This window comes from Sus scrofa, chromosome 3 (assembly GCF_054392235.1).
Source record: "Sus scrofa isolate SSC_HxYL_T2T_F1_AM1 chromosome 3, Sscrofa_HxYL_maternal_Yorkshire_Landrace_v2.0, whole genome shotgun sequence".
Lineage (NCBI taxonomy): Eukaryota > Metazoa > Chordata > Mammalia > Artiodactyla > Suidae > Sus > Sus scrofa.
The window spans coordinates 34,076,484-34,097,288 of record NC_139385.1 but is presented as its reverse complement, the minus strand read 5'-3'; the positions used below and the strand labels follow the sequence as shown (position 1 = coordinate 34,097,288).

Here is a 20,805-nt window from a genome sequence, read left to right as displayed (position 1 = left end):
TGTGTGCTTGACCCTCTCCACACTCTGACATCAGACTGCCTGGATTCAAATCCTGTCCCTACCATGTATTTGCCATGCAGCCCTGGGCAAGTTCTTAAATCTCTCTGTGCTGAAGCTTCCCCACCTATCAGAGTCTCTGCCTGGGGAGGTGTTAGTAGGATTAAATAAATTAATCCACAGAGGACTGTGCTGGGCCTGTGGTGAGCACATCACAGGTATTAGCTAAGAGTGTACCTGTTTAATGCTCACAGCCACTCCAGGGAGTACAAACCCACTATGACAAACGAAGTTCAGAGCAGTTATGTAACTTGCCCAAAGTGGCCCAGCGAGTAAGCTCTAAGAGCTGGGATGTGCACCTGTGTCTGTGCTCAAAGCTTGTGTTCTTATTCTCATGTAGTACTCAAAGGAAGCTGGGGATGCTTATGTAGCTCCTATGTCACCAAGGCAACAGAGCCTGTACCTCCTGCCCACTGGGGATCGCTCAAGGCCAAGTTCCATCTGCTCACAGTGACAGCCATGTCAGCCAAGGAATCTAGGCTCTGCTTAATCCCTGACACTCTGTGTGACTTTGGGCAGGCCACTTGACCTCTCTGGCCATACAGGATGACCTTAGGTCTCATTCTATGGGGACACAGATGGACTACAGGGTCTTCTCTGTCCCCTTCCTACCTGTCAGCCACCAGCCGCGGGAAACTGACTCTCTGGCTTTCATCCACGCGTGCGTTGCTCTGAGCCACAAAGGGGCCCTGGGCTCGGAAGGCCCTGATGACTGTCCCGCCCTGGAATGTCTCAGCCACGTGGGAACACACGAATGAGTACCTGGCTGACTCCAGGCGTCTGAGCTGGCACGAGCTGGCCACATACAGGCGCTGAAGTGGGACAGTGGGAGCAGAGAAGTCAGATACAGAGAGAAAGTCTGAGAAGCAAAGGGAACTCTGTTACTAGCTTGCTGTGGGACCTTGGGCCAGTTGCTTCCCTTCTCTGGGCTCCAATTTATCTGTAGAACCAGACATCCCTAGTTCTTTTAAGAATCATCTGGGAAGCTTCAAACACTCCCCATGCCTCACCACAGAACCGTTGAATCAGAATCTCTGGTGGCATCACCTTGGCCTTGGGATTTTTAAATAGCCTTTGGGCGATTCTAATATACAGCCAGGAATGAGAAACCACTAATCAAGTGTAAATGTCTTATCATCAATGCCGAGGCCAAGTGCTTCACTTAGGGCCAGTCACTGTGGGAACAAAGCCACAAACGCAAGGAAGGCAATTGGCCAAGTTGAAGCCATTCACTTAATTTGAGGGTTACATGCCAGGTGCTGGGAACAATGATGTACAAATATTATATACTGTTATTTGCTTTGAGGTTGGCATTTGCATGCAGTTGGCGGTCAGGGAGGAACTCGCATTTGCTCAACACCCAGGCTGCCTGCCAGGCTCTTTGCAAATGCATTTGACCCTTGAACAACATGGGTTGGAACTGGGGAGCCCACTTATCCATGGATTTTTGTTCCCATAGTAAGCACTACAGTTCTGCTCGAGGCATGAATGGTTGACTCTGTGGATACCAAGGAACTGTATATACACAGGGCCGACTATAACCTCTAAGTGGGTTTTTGACTGCAAGGGGGGGGGGGTCAGTGCCCATAACCCCCATGATGTTTGAGGGTCAACTTCAGGATTCGGTCACTGTGAGGTGGGCCTGAGTGTTGGTCACAGTTTACAGGGCTCAGAGGGATGCAACAGCCGGTCCAAGCCTCTACAGTGAGCAAGGGGTAGGGCCTGGATTCAAACCTACACTGCCCGTTGCCAAAGCCCTAGACGGAGAAGCAATCCCTCCCTCAGGTCAAGGGGACAGAGACAACATGCGGGCTGGTTACGCAGGCAGGGATGGCCATGCTTTTCGTCTGGCTGCTGCGTGTTTCCTACTTCTGATTTCCTTGGTGGAGGTGGGGGGTTGGCTGCCAATCATGAGACCGGATTGTGGAGGCGGTTGTGTGACACAGCCCCGCTAGGCAGAGTGAACTATCCCTTTGGTCACAGGGATGAGCTCAGGGATGAACACCTGCCCCAGGAAGGGCCAATCAGAATCGTCCCCGGGATGGGTGTATGAATGCTGGGCTAGAGAAGAGGTTGCTTTGTGTAGGGGTTGCTAAGATGGGAGGCTGTGAGTACAGGGCTGCCAGGGGGCCATCAGACCTGCTCCCTGGAAAAGAGGTGTGTAACAATCAGGCCAGGCAGAGTTGAGCCAGGGGTTCTTAAAAATGAGCACAGATCAGAATTACCTGGAACATGTGTTAAAACTCGGACGTCTGGAGCCCACCTCCAGAGTGTCAGAATCCGTAGGTGGGGCCTGAGAATGTGCATTTGTAACTAGCTTCCAGGTGAAACTGATCCCTCTGGCCTGATACCACACTTTGAGAACCACTATGAGGGATGATATGGAGAGAGTGACAGCATCCTAGTGACAGCTGGCCCCCTGAACCCTAGGAACGTAAGCCATGAAAATCTACCCTTGTGCTGAAGCTAATTTGCGTTGGTCTTTGGTTCTGACAACTCCAAGAGTCTAGCCCAACACAACCATCTCTGAGAGCGTGTAGTGCTTTCTCGGTTTCCGGATCACTGGAGAAGAGGAAGCTGACACGAGCAGCAGCAGGAGAACATGTTAGATAGTAAGAACTCTGATGTGAATGTTTAGGAGACAGGGAGGGGAATACGTGTTAGAAATGGACTGTGGGGTCTCTGTCTCAGAATTCAAGGTGGCAGCTCCTAGATGTCAACAGCTGGGCAGAACCTCTTACAGCGAGCTCTGCCCAGAGACAGGGACTGGTGGAAATGACCTCAGTTGGCCCCACGGGCCTCCCCAACCTCTCCTTACCTGAAACCCAGCATAGAGGAGCAGCAGAGGCAGGACGGCCACAACAGCCAGTGGGGTGGCCACTGTCACCACCAGGGCGACTTCCAGGAGGCCGAAGGCATACATCAGCAAAGACCGCAGTCTGTCTGGGATGTCCACATCCACTATGTCTGTCTCCTTCGAGAAGCGGTTCAGCAGGTTCCCAATGGGCGTCTGCTCAAAGAAGCCGATAGGAGACCGGGCCACGTCCCACAGGAGCTTCCGGAAGAGCAGGGTGGATGCCCGGATCCCACCTAGGAGCACTGTGGCCATGGAGGCAAAGAGCCCGATTGCTGGGGAGAGAGAAGGTATGAGGAAGGTAAAGGCTGGAGGCCCTCTGTCACCCACAGTGGCTGTCTTATGACTCAGCCACCCTGATTATTTCTGGATGGTGCCACCATGCAGTAGGGTGAATACTGTATCCCTCAAAATTCACGTCCACCAGGAACCTCATCATGTGACCGCATTTTGGAAATAGGGTCTGTGAAGACGTCATTAGTAAAAGAGCTCGAGATAAAATCATCCTGGATCTAAGGTGGGTTCTAAATCCAATGACTAGTATCCTTATAAGAAGAGGAGAGGACACACAGAGACACAGAGAAGAAGATGAGCTGAAGATGGAGGCAGAGGCTGGAGTGAGACACAAGCCCAGGAAGGTCAAGTGTTCTCAGCAACCAGGAGAAGCCCACAGAAAGGCTCTCCTTCAGAGCCTCCAAGAGGAACCAAATTTTGCTGACACCTTGATCTTGGACTTGTGGCTTCAGAATTGTGCGAATAAAATTTGTATTGTTCTAAGCTATTCTGTGGTAATTTCATGGCAGCCCGAGGAAATGAATATACCCCCTTCCTCCCAATGCCAGACTATGTGCTTGGAATGGGGCTAACTTCATTCCCTGTTTCGGGGGTGGGGCAAATTTCAATCCAAACTACTCTGGTTGGTTCAGGGGTGAACACATGACCCAAATCAGGCCAATGAGAGTGAGATCTAGGACTCTGCTAGGACTTTGGGGAAAAGGTGCTCACTCTTTAGAGGTGGCCAGACTGAAGCTGTGAGATACCCCATTACCACCAGGGGGAGTAGCCTGCTTGAACAAGAAGCTAACATAGAGGAAGAAAATGAAACTAAAAATCTTCCAGCATTTGCTGGACTTCTGGATCCAGCCATACCTGAAGCTAGTTACCTATGGATTCCAGTCCCATGAGTCAATAACTTATCTTGCTGCTTAAACTAGTTTGAGACATAAATATACTAAACTATATAAAACTATATATTATAGCTGTTTACATAATATTTATATTATAGCTATATAAATTTCAAATAGAGTAGACTTTAGAGTAAGGAAATTTATCAGGGATAAAGAAGGGCAATATATAATGATAAAAGGGTCAGTTTTCCAGAAGATAACAGCATTTTTAATGTGTAAGTGCCTAACAACAGGACATCAAAATAAGTGTGACAAAAACCTGATAGAACTGCAAGGAAAAATAAATGAATCCACTATCATTGTTAGAGACTTCGATCCCCCTCTCTCAGAAAAGGACATATCCAGCAGGGAGAAAAATCACTAAGGACAGAGATGAACTCAGCAACACCATCAATCAATTGGATATAATGGACATTAGCAGAACACAAATTCATAACCTCACTAGAAATATTCTCTAAGATAGACCACATTCTGGGCCATAAAATACACCTTAACAAATTCAAAATAAGAGAAATTGTACATATCTGTTTTCAGACCACAGTGGCATTACACCTGAAATAAATACCTGGAAGATCCCCAAATACTTGAAGATTAAACAAGTAACACATGGGTCAAAGAAGAAACCTCAAGAGAATTTAAAAATGGTTTGAACTAAATGAAAATCAAAATACAACTTATTGGACTTCCCATGTGGCTCCCAACAAAAATACAACTTACCAAATTTGGTGGATGTAGTGAAATCAGTTCTTTGAGGGAAATATATGGCACTGTTTAAATATACATTAGAAAAAAAGAAGATCTAACATCCATCATCTAAGCTTCTACCTTAGGAAACTAGAAAGCGAAAATTGAATCCAAAGTAAGTAGAAGAAAAGAAAATGACAGTAGAAATAAATGAAATTGAAAACATGATAATAAAGAAAATAAATGAGGCCAAAGCCTGGTTCTTTAAAAAGATCAAAAAATTGATGAGCTTCTAGCCAGGCTAAGAAAAAGAGAAGACAAAATTTACTAATATCTGAATTTTTAAAAAGGGGACATCACCACAGATCCTATGGATATTAAAAATATAATAAAGGATGGCCAACGAGCACATGAAAAAATGGTCAACGTCACTAATTATTAGAGAAATGCAAATCAAAACTACTATGAGGTACCACCTATGGTCAACGTCACTAATTATTAGAGAAATGCAAATCAAAACTACTATGAGGTACCACCTCACACCAGCCAGAATGGCCATCATTAACAAGTCAACAAATAACAAATGCTGGAGAGGGTGTGGAGAAAAAGGTACCCTCCTTCACTGTTGGTGGGAATGTAAATTGGTACAACCACTATGGAAAACAGTACGGAGGTTCCTCAGAAAACCAAATATAGAACTACAATATGACCCAGAAATCCCACTCTTGGGCATTTATCTGGACAAAACTTTCATAGAAAGAGACACATGCACCCATATATTCATTGCAGCACTATTCACAATAGCCAAGACATGGAAAAAACCTAAATGTCTATTGACAGATGAATGGATTAAGAAGATGTGGTATATACTACTCAGCTATAAAAAAAAAAAAAAAGCAAAATAATGCCATTCACAGCAACCTGGATGGAACTAGAGACTCTTATACTAAGTGAAGTCAGAAAGAGAAAGACAAATCCATTTGATCTCACCTATATGTGGAATCTAACATATGACACAAATGAGCCTTTCCACAGAAAAGAAACTCATGGACTTGGAGAAGTCACTTATGATGGAACATGGAGGATAATGTGAGAAAAATACATATATGTGTATGACTGGGTAACTTTATTGTACAGTAGAAATTGACAGCACACTGTAAACTATAATGGGAAAAATAAAAATCAAAAAAGTATAATTAAGGAATACTATGGACAATTCTATGGTCATAAATTTGATAGACACAACCTACCAAAACTCACACAAGAATAAATAGCCAATATAAATAGGTCTATAATTATTAAAGAAATTGAACAGACAATTAACAACTTTCCAAAACAGAAAGCACCCAGCCCAGGTGAATTCACTGTTGAATTCTGACCAATATTTAAGGAGAAATTATACCAATTCTCTACAATTTCTTTCAGAGGGCAGAAGCAGAGGGAATACTTCCTAACTAGTTCTATGAGGCCAGTATTTGCTAATACCAAAATCAGACAGACATTACAAGAAAACTACAAACCAAGATCTCTCAAGAACATACATGTAAAAATTCTCAATAAATATTGGCAAATTAAATCCAACAATGTAGAAAAAGAATTATTTACATCATGACCAAGTGGAATTTATCCCAGATATGCAAGGCTGCTTTGACATTTGAAAAATCAATTTATGTAATCTATCACATCAACAGGCTAAAGAAGAAAAATCACATGATCATATTAATAGATGCAGAAAAAGATCTGACAAAAATCCAGTGCCACCAAGCAACAAAAACAAAAAACCCTCTCAGTAAAATGGAAATAGAGAACTTCCTCAACTTGATCAAGAATGTCTGTAAAAACCTACAGATAACCCAATGGTGAGAACCTTGATCGTTTCCCAGTAAGATCAGGAACAGGTCAAGAATGTCCTCTCTTGTCATTCCTCTTCACTATCCTACTAGAAGGCCTAGCTAATGCAATAAGAAGGAAATAGAAATATGCAGAAGTTCCCTGGTGGCCTAGCAGTTAAGGATTTGCTGTTGTCATTTCTGTGGTTTGGGTCACTGCTGCAGTGTGGTTTCAATTTCTGGCCTGAGGACTTTTGCATGCTGCAGGTACAGCCCCCCCAAAAATGGTTATTACAGATTGGAAAGGAAGAAATAAAACTGTTTGTAGATCACATGATCATCTAGATAGAAAATGTGAAACAATTAACCAAAAAAAGTCCTGAAACTAATACATAATTATAGCAACATTGCAAGATGCAAGGTTAGTGTGAAAAATTCGCTCTCGTATATACTAGCAATGGCCAAGTAGAATTTGAGAAAAACAGGACGTCATTTACCACAGTACCATTAGCAACATCAAAAAATGAGATATTGAAGTATGAGTCTAAGATCTATACGAGGAAAACTACAAACTTGGACAAATTCAAAGAAATAAATAGATACTCCATGTTCATAGATGGGAAGAGTCAATGTTCAAGATGTCAGTTCTGCTCAACTTAATCTAAAATTCACTGCAATCTCAATTAAAATCCCAGCAAGTTATTTTGTGGACACGGAAAAATTGTGAAGTTAATTTGGAGAGACAAAAGATCCAGAATGGTCAACTCAATATTGAAAAAAAAAAAATAAAGTTGGAGGATTGACACTACCTAAAAAAAGATACTACTAAAAAAATATAAGCTAATCAAGACTTATGTAGTATATACATATAGGAGGAGTAGCCAAGACAGCAGAGCAAGAAGGGCCCTGTGCTCACCTCCTCCCACAAGGACACCAAAATCACAACCATGTACACGGCAACTACTGACGTGAAAAACCAGAAGATGAGCAAAAAAGTCTTCTACGACTAAAGGTATAAAGAAGGAACCACAGGAGTTGCCATCATGGATCAGTGGTAACGAATCTGATTAGTATCTATGAGGATGCAGGTCTGATCCCTGGCCTTGTTCAGTGGGTTAAGGACGCTGCATTGCCATGAGCTGTGGTATAGGTTGCAGACACGGCTGGGATCCTTTGTGGCTGTGGCGTAGGCTGGCAGCTGCAGCCCTGATTTAACCCCTGGCCTGGGATCTTTCATATGCCTCAGGTGTGGTCCTAAAAAAGACCAAAAAAAAATGGGGGTGGGGGTGGGGGGAGAAGGCGGCAAGGAGGGGCAGAGACACAGAATAGTCAAGACCCATACCCCTGGGTGGGTGACCTATACATGGGAGGATTATCACAATTGCAGAGGTTCTCCCCAAAGAACATGGTGTCTGAGCCCCAGAGGCTCCCCAGCCCAAGGGTCCTGTACTGGGAAGATGAGACCCCAGAACTTTTGGTTTTGAAGACTAGACTTTTGGGAAAGCCAGAGAGCTATAGGAAATAAAGACTCCATTCTTAAAGGGTGCATATACACAAAAATCTAATGCTCCAAGAACCAGAGCAGAAGCAGTGATATGAACAAAGCCTGGGTCAGACCTATCGGTTGATCTTGGAGAACCTCCTGGAGAGGCAGGAGGCAATTGGAACTCACCCTGCAGATATAGATGCTGGCAGCAGCCATTTGGGGTAACTTGTTTTACCACAAGAACACTGGAGCTGGCAAGTGCCATTTTGCAATATTGCCTGGAGCTTATTATCCTTGGACCTGGCCCTACCCACTAGCCTGTCAGTATCAGTTCTAGGATGCCTCAACTTAAACAGTCATGTGGGAGCAGCACACTGGTGGCCTTAGTACCACCTGAGCCCCCAGCCACCCAATGACCCAGACCCATCACCAGCGCACTGGCACTAGCCCTGGGAACCTGGGGCCCTGCAGTCAGCCACTGGCACCCAGAACAGCCCATCAGCAGGCCAACACCATCACAGGGACACCCAAGTCCCTGCATCTAGAGATCCCAGGATCCAGCTTCACCCACCAGTAGGCTGGCAGCAGTTTTAGGATACCCCAGTCCCCACATCCAGTCCTGTTAGGAACTGGCTTCACATACCAGCAGGCTATCACTGGATCCAGGACACCACCCCTGAAACCAGCCACCCTGGGACCTGGCTCTACTCACCAGCAGACCCAGCCCAGCCCTAGCCCTGGAACCTCTGACCTCTGCAGCCAGCTGCCCTGTGACCTGGCCTCACCACCAGTGGGGGCCTCTCCACAAGGCAGGATCTGGCAAACAGACAGACTAGGGATCAGAAAAACAGTTACACGGAGTTCCCGTCATGGCGCAGTGGTTAACGAATCCGACTAGGAACCATGAGGTTGCAGGTTCGGTCCCTGCCCTTGCTCAGTGGGTTAACGATCCGGCGTTGCCGTGAGCTGTGGTGTAGGTTGCAGACGCGGCTGGGATCCTGCGTTGCTATGGCTCTGGTGTAGGCCGGCGGCTACAGCTCTGATTCGACCCCTAGGTCTGGGAACCTCCATATGCCTCAGGAGCGGCCCAAGAAATAGCAAATAGACAAAAAAAAAAAAAAAAAAAAAAAGAAAAGAAAAAAAAAAAAAGAAAAACAGTTACACGATCTGGAGATTACCAACCACAAAAAAGACTTTAGACTAACTTTAGACTAGTGACAGTAAAGATGATTTAAGATCTTGGAAATAAATTGGAAGCAAAGATTGATAAATTATAAGAAGCACTGAGGAAAGAAATAGAAGATTTAAGGATTAAGCAAACAGAGATGCAAAATACAGTAACTAAAATTAAAAATGCACTAGAAGTAGAGTTCCCGTTGTGGCTCAGCAGTAACGAACCCAACTAAGATTCATGAGTATGTGGGTTCTATCCCTGGCCTCGTTCAGTGGGTTAAGAATCTGGTGTTGCTGTGAGCTGTGGTATAGGTTGCAGATGGAGCTTGGATCTGGCATTGCTGTGTCCATGGCATAGGCCAGCAGCTGTAGCTCTGATTCAACCCCTAACCAGGGAACTTCCATATGTTGCAAGTACAGCACTAAAAAGCAAAAATAAGTAAATAAATAAAAATTTACAAATTCACTAGAAGCAACAAATAGCAAAATACAGGAGGCATAAGACCAAATAAGCAAGGTGGAAAAAAGAGTAGTGTAAATCACTGATGAGGAAGAGAAGAGAGAAAGAAATTGGAAAGAAATGAAGACAGTCTTAGAGAACTCTAGGAAAATGTTAAATGTACCAGCATCCATATTATAGGGGTGCCGGGAGATGAAGAAATAAAGAAAGGACCAGAGAAAATATGTGAAGATAACAGCAGAAGACTTCCCTAATATGGGAAAGGAATCACTCACTCAAATCCAGGAAGCACAATGAGTACCATATAAAATAAACCCAAGGAGGACCACCCCAAGACACATATTAATCAAACTGATAGAAATTAAAGACAAAGAGAAAATATTGAAAGCAACTAGGGAAAAGAAACAAATTTTCTAGGTGTAGTATCATGTCATCTGCAAACAATAAACACCTCCTGCAGCTCAACAGCAAAAAAACTCCAAACAACCCCATCAAAAAATGGGCACAGCAAATATAATACTCAATGGGGAAAAACTGAAAGCCTTCTCACTCAAATCTGGAACAAGACAGGGATGACCACTCTCACCACTCCTCTTCAACATAGTTTTGGAAGTCCTAGCCACAGCAATTAGACAAACAAAAGAAATAAAAGGCATCCATATAGGAAGAGAAGAGATCAAACTGTCACTGTATGCAGATGACATGATACTATACATAGAAAACCCTAAGGACTCAACCCCAAAACTACTTGAACTGATTCATAAAGTCAGCAAAGTAGCAGGATATAAGATGAACATTCAGAAGTCAGTTGCATTTCTGTATACCAGCAATGAAACATTAGAAAAGGAATATAAAAATACGATACCTTTTAAAATTGCACCTCACAAAATCAAATACCTCGGAATACACCTGACCAAGGAGGTAAAGGACCTATATGCTGAGAACTATAAAACTTTAATCAAAAAAATCAAAGAAGATGTAAAGAAATGGAAAGATATTCCATGTTCCTGGATTGGGAAAATCAATATTGTAAAAATGGCCATACTACCCAAAGTAATCTACAGATTCAATGCAATCCCTATCAAATTACCCATGACATTTTTCACAGAACTAGAACAAACAATCCAAACATTTATATGGAACCACAAAAGACCCAGAATCGCCAAAGCAATCCTGAGAAACAAAAACCAAGCAGGAGGCATAACTCTCCCAGACTTCAAGAAATACTACAAAGCCACAGTCATCAAAACAGTGTGGTATTGGTACCAAAACAGACAGACAGACCAATGCAACAGAATAGAGAATCCGGAAATAAACCCTGACACCTATGGTCAATTAATCTTTGACAAGGGAGGCAAGAACATCAAATGGGAAAAGGAAAGTCTATTCAGCAAGCATTGCTGGGAAACCTGGACAGCAGCATGCAAAGCAATGAAACTAGAACACACCCTCACACCATTCACAAAAATAAACTCCAAATGGCTGAAAGACTTAATATACGACAGGACACCATCAAACTCCTAGAAGAAAACATAGGCAAAACACTCTCTGACATCAACATTATGAATATTTTCTCAGGTCAGTCTCCCAAAGCGATAGAAACTAGAGCAAAAATAAACCCATGGGACCTCATCAAACTGAAAAGCTTTTGCACAGCAAAGGAAAGCAAAAAGAAAACAAAAAGACAACTTACAGAATGGGAGAAAATAGTTTCAAATGATGCAACTGACAAGGGCTTAATCTCTAGAATATATAAACAACTTATACAACCCAACAGCAAAAAAACCAATCAATCAATGGAAAAATGGGCAAAAGACCTGAATAGACATTTCTCCAAAGAAGATATACAGATGGCCAACAAACACATGAAAAAATGCTCAACATCGCTGATTATAAGAGAAATGCAAATCAAAACTACCATGAGATACCACCTCACACCAGTCAGAATGGCCATCATTAATAAATCCACAAATAACAAGTGCTGGAGGGGCTGTGGAGAAAAGGGAACCCTCCTGCACTGCTGGTGGGAATGTAAACTGGTACAGCCACTGTGGAGAACAGTTTGGAGATACCTTAGAAATCTATACATAGAACTTCCATATGACCCTGCAATCCCACTCTTGGGCATCTATCCAGACAAAGCTCTACTTAAAAGAGACACTTGCACCCGCATGTTCATTGCAGCACTATTCACAATAGCCAGGACATGGAAACAACCTAAATGTCCATCGACAGATGATTGGATTCGGAAGAAGTGGTATATATACGCAATGGAATACTACTCAGCCATAAAAAAGGATGACAATGCCATTTGTAGCAACATGGATGGAACTAGAGAATCTCATCCTGAGTGAAATGAGCCAGAAAGACAAAGACAAATACCATATGATATCACTTATAACTGGAATCTAATATCCAGCACAAATGAACATCTCCTCAGAAAAGAAAATCATGGACTTGGAGAAGAGACTTATGGCTGCCTGATGGGAGGGGGAGGGAGTGGGAGGGATCAGGAGCTTGGGCTTATCAGACACAACTTGGAATAGATTTACAAGGAGATCCTGCTGAATAGCCTTGAGAACTTTGTCTAGATACTCATGTTGCAACAGAACAAAGGGTGGGGGAAAAAATCTAATTGTAATGTATACATGTAAGGATAACCTGACCCCCTTGCTGTACAGTGGGAAAATAAAAAAATGGGCACAAGCTCTAAACAGACAATTCTCCAAAGAAGACGTACAGATGGTCAACAAACACACTAAAAGATGTTCAACATCACTAACTGTTGGAGAAATCCAAATCAAAACTTCTATGAAGTACACGTTACACCAGCCAGAATGGCCATCCCCAAAGAGTCTACAAAAAATAAATGCTGGAGAGGGTGTGGAGAAAAGGGAACCCTCTTACACTGCTGGTGGGAATGTAAGCTGGTGAAACCACTATGTAAAACAGTATGGAGATAACACAAAAAGCTGAAAATAGAATTACCATTTATCCAGCAATCCCATGCCACAGCATCTATCAAGAGAAAACCATGGCTTGGAAAGATACGTGTACTCCAATGTTCATTGCAGCACTATATACAATAGTCAAGATATGGAAGCAACCTAAATGTCCATCAACAGAGGAGTGATGTGGTACATATACACAACGGAGTATTACTAAGCCATGAAAAGGAATGAAATAATGGCATTTGCAGCAACACAGATGGACCTAGAAATTATCATGCTAAGTTAGTCAGACAATGAGACACAAACATCATAGGCTCTCACTTACATGTGAATCTTAAAGGATACAATGAACTTCTTTGCAGAACACAAACTCACTTACAGACTTTGAAAAACTTATGGTTACCAAAAGAGACATGTTGGAGGGAGGGATGGGCTGGAGGTTTGGGATGTAAATGTTGTAAAACTGGGTTGTGATGATGGTTTTACAACTATAATAAAATTGAGTTAAAAATTATCAAGAAGAAAAAAAAACAGAGCTTAAAAATTAAATAACTGAACTAAAAGATACTCTAGAAGGAGTCAACAGTATATTAGAAGATACAGAGGAACAGATGGGTCAATTGGAAGACATAGTACTGGAAATCACTCAAAGCAAACAAGAAAAAAGGGGAAAAAAGAGAACAATTTAGGAAAACTTTGGGACAACTAAGGGTACTAGTATTCACATTACAGCAGTGCCAAGAGGAGAAGAGAGAGAAAGGAGCAGAGAACACATGTGAAGACATAAGAGTTGAAAAATTCCCTTACCCCAGAGAAGAAAAAAAAAAAAAAAAAAAAGGTCCAGAAGCACAGAGTCCCAAACAGAATCAAACCAAGAGCACATCAAGACACAATGTAATTAAAATCACAAAAAAATAAAGAGGTTATTAAAAGCAGCAAGGGAAAAGCCAGAAGTTACATGCAAGAGAGCCCCCATAAGGCTATCAGCTGACCTTTCAGCAGAAACTCTGCAGGTCAGAAGCAAGTGGCACAATATATTAAAGTAATGAAAGGGAAAAACTACGACCATGTATACTCTACCTGGTCAGGCTTTCATTCAAATTTGAAAGAGAGATCCAGTTTTATATACAAGCATAAGCTAAAAGAGTTAATCACCAAAAACAAAGCAAAACAAACAAACAAACAAAAAACCCAGCTTGACAAGAAATGTTAAAGGGATTTCACTAAGCAAAAAAGCAAAGGCCACAACTAGAAATATGAAAAGTATAAAAGGAAAAATTTCATTGGTAAAAGCAAATATACAGTAAAATTAGAAAACCAAGCACATATAAAGCTAGTAGGAAGATAAAAAGATGAAAGTAGTGAAATCATCCATATCCACAATAACTAGTTAGGGACTACACAAAACAAATAGATATAAAATATGATTTTAAAAACAGTAAATGTGGCAGGGTGAGAAAAAACACAAGGTTGTTAAAATGCATTTGAACTTAAGAGATCAGCAACTTAAAATAATCATGCATATGTGGATTGCTATACATATAAACATGCTAAACACAAACCAAAAATCTATAAGAGATACACACACACACACAAAAAGAAGAAATTTAAAAGTAACACCAAAAATAGTCATCAAATCACATGGGAAGAGAAGAAAAAAGGAACAAAAGAACTATAAAAACCCTGAAATAATTAACGAAATGACAATAAGTACACGACATGTAAATGAACTAAATGCTCTAATCAAGACATAAAGTGGCTGAATGGATATAAAAACAAGACCCATATATATGCTGCCTGCAAGAGACTCATTTTATTTTTTGTCTTTTTTAGGGCTGCATCCATGGCATTTGGATGTTCCCAGGCAAGGGGCCAAATTTGAGCTGTAGACATCGGCCTGCACCACGGCAATGCCATATCCGAGCCATGTCTGCAACCTACACTGTAGCTCAGGGCAACGCCAGATCCTTAGCCCACTGAGAAAGGCCAGGGATCTAACCTGAGTCCTCTTGGATACTAGCTGGGTTCATTACCACTGAGCCATAATGGGAACTCTCAAGAGACTTATTTTAGATCTAAAGACATATACAGATTGAAAGTGAGGGGATGGAAAAAGCTATTCCATGCAAATGGAAATCAAAGACAGGGTAGTGATACTTAGACAAAATAGACTTTAAAGACTGTAACAAGAGAAAAGGAAGACATTAAAGATCAAGGGATCAACCCAAAGAGAAGAAATATACAAATATGAATATATATAGACCCATCATACAACTACCTTAATACACAAAGCAAATATTAACAGACATAGAAGGAGAAATTAGCAGTAACACAGTAAGAGTGAGGCTTTAAACCGCACCCACAGCAATATACAGATCAGGAAAATCAATATGGAAATACCAGCCCTAAATGACACTTTATATCAAATTAATTTAAAAGATACACAGAACATTCCATCTAAAAGCAGAATACACATTCTTTTCAAGTTAACATGAAACATACTCCAGGAGAGATCACAGGCTAAGCCATAAAATGAGTTTCAGTAAATTTAAGAGGACTGAAATCATATGAAGTGTCTTTTCCAACAATGAGGCTGTGAGACTAGAAATCAACTACAAGAAAAAACTGTAAAAACACAAACACATGGAGGCTAACAATATGCTACTAACCAACAGATTCCTGGAGAAATCAAAATTACCCAGACACAAATAAAAATGGGAAAAAAAAAGAGCCAAAATCTATAGAACACCACAAAAGCAGTTTCTAAGGGGGAAGTTCATAGCAATACAATCCTATCTCAGGAAAGAAGAAACTAAAAACAAACAAACAAAAAACCAACTTTACACCTAAAGGAATTAGAAAAAGAAGAGCAAGCCAACTCCAAAGCCAGTAGAAAGAAAGAAATCATAAAGATCAGAGCAGAAATAAATGAGACTGAAAAACAATAGCAAAGATCAATGAAACTAAGGGCTGGTTCTTTGAAAAAAAATAAACAAAATTGATAAACCATTAGACAGATTCATCAAATAAAAAAAGAGGACCCAAATAAATAAAGTCAAAAATTAAAAAAGTTACAAACAAAATCACAGAAATATGGACAACCTATAAGAAATGGATAAATTCCTACAAATGTACAATCTCCTGAGACTAAACAGGAATAGGAAATATGAAGAGACCAATTATTATGAACGAAAGTAAATCAGTATTTTTAAAAAATGACAAGAAACAAAAAGCCAGAACAAGATGTCTTCACAGGTGAATTCTCCCAAACATTCAAAGAGTTAACACCTATCCTTCTAAAAATATTCGAAAGAATTGCAGAAGAAGGAACAATTCTAAGCTCTTTCTACAAAGCCAGCATCACCCAGATACCAAAATCAGATAAAGATTTTTAAAAATTATAGGCCAATATCACTGATGAATATAAATGCAAAAGTTCTCAACAAAATGTTAGTAAATCAAATTCAACAAAACATTCAGGAGTTCCCATCGTGGCGCAGTGGTTAACGAATCCGACTAGGAACCATGAGGTTGTGGGTTCGGTCCCTGCCCTTGCTCAGTGGGTTAACGATCCGGCGTTGCCGTGAGCTGTGGTGTAGGTTGCAGACGCGGCTCGGATCCCGTGTTGCTGTGGCTCTGGCGTAGGCCAGCGGCTACAGCTCCGAATGGACCCCTAGCTTGGGAACCTCCATATGCCGCGGGTGCAGCCCAAAGAAATAGCAAAAACAAACAAACAAACAAACATTCAAAGCATCATACACCATGATCAAGTGGTATTTAGCCCAAGGATGCAATCAATGGTGGTTTGATATCCACAAAGCAATCAATGTCACACACCATATTATCAGGTGGAAGAATAAAAATCAAGAGTTTCCACAGTGGCTCAGTGGATTAAGGAGCTAGTGTTGTCTCTGAAGATGTGGGTTTGATCCCTGGCCTCACTCAGTGGGTTAAGGACCTGACATTGTTGCTAGCTGTGGTGTAAATCACAGATGTGGCTCAGATCCAGTGTTGCCATGACTGTGGTGTAGGCCACAGCTGCAGCTCTGACTTGACCTCTGGACTGAGAACTTCCATATGCTGCAAATGCAGCAATAAAAAGAAAAAAAAATTATCACGATCTTCTTAATAGACACGGCAAAGTTTTTTGAAAAAATGCAACATCCATTTATGATTAAAAAAAAACTCCCAACGAAGTAGAGAAAATAAACCTCAGCATAATAAAGGCCATGCATGGACAAAACCACATCTAACATCATAAAAACCTACATCAGTAGTAAAAAGCTCAAGCATTTCCTTTAAGATCAGGAAAAAGACAGAAATGCTCATTAATACTATTTTTATTCAACATAGTATTTTAAGTCCTAACCATAGCAATCAGACAAGAAAAAGAAAAGGAGTCAAAACTGGAAAGGGAAGTAGTGAAACTCACTGTTTACAGATGACATGACATGTCATGTAGTGTACAGAAATGCAACAGATATCTGTACATTAATTTTGCATCCTGTAACATTCCCAGATTTATTGTTGGATTCTATCAGTTTTTTGGTGGCATCTTGAAGATTTTTCTGTGTGTAGTGTCATGGCCCAGGAACTCCATATGCCATGAGGTGACCAAAAAAGTAAGAAAAAAGAAAATCCCATCTACAGTCTCATCAAAAGGAATAAAATAACTAGGCATAAATCTAACTGAAGTAGTAAAGAAATGAAGATGACACAAACAGATGGAAAGATATACCATGCTCATGGACTGGAAGAATTAATATTGTTAAAATGACCATACTATTCAAGAATATCTGCAGATTTATGCAAACTTTATCAAAATATGAGTGGCACTGTTAACAGAATTAGAAAAAATAATTCTAAAATTTGTATAAAACATAAAGGATCCCAAATAGCCAAAACAATCTTTTTTTTTTTTTTTGGCCAAAACAATCTTAAGAAGGACAAAGCTGGCAGTATCACATTCTCTTTATTCAAACTATATAACAAAGCAACAGTCATAAAAACAGAAATGGGAGGTGGGATAAAGATGGCAGAGGAGTAGGACATTCCACAAACACATTAAAAAAAAAAAAAAGAACTCATCTAGGGAGTTTGTGTTGTGGCTCAGCAGGTATCTGACTAGTATTCATGGGGATACAGTTATGATCACTGGCGTCATTCAGCAGGTTAAAGGATCTGGCATTGCCATGAGCTGCAGTGTGGGTCACAGACACTGCTTGGATCTGGCATTGCTGTGGCTGTGGGGTAGGCCAGCTCCTGCAGCTCCAATTTGATATCCTACCCTAAGAACTTCCATATGCCACAGGTGTAGCCCTAAAAAAGCAAGATGGGGAGTTCCCATCATGGCTCAGTGGTTAATGAATCCGTCTAGGAACCATGAGTGGGTTGGGGATCTGGCGTTGCCGTGAACTGTGGTGTAGGTTGCAGACACGGCTCTGGTGTAGGCTGGTGGCTACAGCTCCTACTGGACCCCTTGCCTGGGAACCTCCATATGCCCAAGAAATGGCAAAAGAAAGGAAAGAAAGGAAGAAAGAAAAAAAGAAAAAGATGGAACTAACGAAACAAAAAATCATCTATGTGTAGAATGATTCGCACATAACATCTTTTGAATGCTGGAAGAAGACCTCATACCCCCCAAAAGGGCATGAAATCCTCCACATAACTGGGTAGCACAAAAAAAAAAAAGAGGAATCAGGATAAGACCAGCACTCCTGAGAAGGAGCTGTGAAAGTGGAAAGAAATCTGCATCTTGGGAGGCCACCTGACAGGTAGATCAGCCTGGATGGAGAGGCATCCTTGAAGCCTTGGAAAAAAGTGCAATAGCTGGTCTGAGGAGGACAAAGCAGAGAGAAAGAGAGATGATTGGTTCTACCACCCGGTGCACCACTGCCTGAGACACTTGTCTGGGGGCTGGGCACTGAGACCTAGAGACTTGGGAAACAGAGAGGACTAGCATTCACTGTGTGGAAAAATTCTGAGGGGGCTAGGGAGCCATGCACCACTGCCAAGGGAGTGTGGGAGGACACCTGGGCCCACCAGAGTAGCAAGTCACCATTACTGGGAAGTAAAAGGGGGGGGGTGGGACCACAATAGGAATTTATTTCTCTGTGCAGGTATGGGCTCTCAGGCAGCAGGGTGCCTCTTGCATAGGTTACAGAGGCAGGTGCAAACTGCTGCAGTCCTCTTAGAATCCTGAAGTGGGTGTGGCTTGCCACCACTATGGGTCTGGTGACCAAGCACCTCCTGTGGCCCTAATCACTTTAGAGGTTGCTGGCATGAAGGGCTCTGCAATTGAGTGCCACCTGTTGCCCTCACCTCCAAGAATGAACACACTAACCACTGCCAATGCCAAGGGCTCTGGGCACTGCCCCTGCAACCCTGAGGGTCATTGCCACTCCCCAGGGCTTTGCAACCAGAAGCAGTCTCCTGTCCCCAAATCCTCATGGGTGCTGGGACCCAGAGACCAAGCACTGGCCATTGCCCCCATCTCCCTGGAAGCATGAACAGTCAATTCATCTTCACATCCCCTATCAAGGGCCTGCAGACACTGAGGAAAGAGATAGCAAATAGTCAAACCAAAAGCAGCTCTCACATCAAAAAAAAAAAAATAGTAAGCCCTCACAAGCTACCCAGGGATGCTCCCACATATGAACATTCCCCCAAGATTATAGTAGATAATGGTTTTCCCTAAACTCATAGAATGAGAAAAATACAAGCAAAAAGAAGCAGTATAGGAATCATTCCCAGTTAAAATAATGGAACAATTCCCCTGAAGGAGCAAAATAATGAAACAGACCTCTACAGTCTTAACAGATATCAAGTTCAAAAAGGAGGTAATGAAAATACTGAAGGAAGGGATGTGATTAAGATGGCAGACTAAAAGGATTGGAGCTCAACTTCTTTCCTAAAACCAAAAAAAATTCACAACTAAAGGCTGAGCAATCTTTAACCAAATGGACTGGAAACCTTAAAAAAGATATCCTACTCCACAAGACAAAGAGAAGGCCACATCAAGAGGTAGGAGGGGTGATTACGTGATATAAGCACAGACTGGAAACTAACTGGTTCACAGAGACTCACATATAAGAGTGAGAGTTCTGAGCCCCATATCAAACTCCCATATGTGGGTATCTGGCACTGGGACAAAGAACCCCTGGAGCATCTGGCATTGAAGGCCAGAGGGGCTTGTGTGCAGGAGCTCCACGGGACTGGGGGAAATGGAGACCCCCATCCTTAAAAGGCTTACACACACATTCACGTGCACTGAGTCCAAGGGCAAAGCAAAGTCTCCATAGGAATCTGGGTCAAACCTGACTGCAGTTCTTGGAGGACATCCTGGGAAAACAGGGGTGAATGGGGCTTGTGGTGAGGGAAGGACATTGGAAGCAAAGCTCTCAGGAATATTCAGTAGTGTACCTTTCTCTGGAGGTGGCCATTTTGGGAAAATCTGGCCCCACCCATCAGTTCCAAGAAGCCCCAGGGCAAACAACAATCCAGGTGGGATCACAGCCCCACCCCTCAGTAAACAGGCTGCCTAAAGACACCCCAGGCACACAGCCACCCTGCCTCTAACCCCATCCAGAGACAAAGCCCCCCCCCCAACCAGAGGGATAAGAATCATCTCTACCTACCAGTGGGCAGGCATCAGTCTCTCCCATCAAGAAGCCTACAGAAAGCCCCTGTACCAACTTCAGCCACAAGGGGGGCAGACACCAGAACTAAGAGACGCTACAACTCTATTATCTGTAAAAAGATCACCACACCGAAAATGAAAAGACAGAACTGTAACTCAGATGAGGGAGAAAGAAAAAACCCCAGAAAAATCAGCTAAGTGATCAGGAGATTCTCAGCCTCCAGGAAAAAGACTTTAGACTGTTGATGCTGAAGATGATGCAAGACATTGGAAATAAACTGGAGGCAAAGATGGATAACTTACAGGAAACACTAACCAAAGAGATACAAGATATAAAACTAAACAAGAAGAAATGCAAAATACAATAACTGAAATGAAAAATTCACTAGAAGCAGCTAACAGCAGAATACAGGAGGCAGAAGAATGAATAAGTGAGGTGGAGGACAGATTAGTAGAAATTATGGATGCAGAACAGAAAAGAGGAA

At 42.1% G+C, this 20,805-nt stretch overlaps 1 protein-coding gene across 10 annotated transcripts in view; it reads right to left on the bottom strand.

The window, feature by feature from the left end:
- ABCC6 (ATP binding cassette subfamily C member 6) overlaps positions 1 to 20,805 on the bottom strand; it is a 100,104-nt gene that overhangs the window by 11,045 nt on the left and 68,254 nt on the right. For 6 of the 10 annotated variants that reach the window (XR_014840715.1, XR_014840720.1, XM_021086559.2 and 3 more), the window contains 2 exons: positions 2,876 to 3,186; positions 670 to 869 (listed from right to left, as the gene is read on the bottom strand). Coding sequence is in view for 4 of the 10 variants with exons in the window: in XM_021086559.2 (XP_020942218.2) it covers positions 670 to 869; positions 2,876 to 3,186 (511 nt within the window). In the remaining 6 variants the exon portion in view is untranslated. The remainder of the gene's footprint in view (positions 1 to 669; positions 870 to 2,875; positions 3,187 to 20,805) is intronic. The other 4 variants (XR_014840716.1, XR_014840718.1, XR_014840721.1 and 1 more) reach the window with 1 other exon arrangement.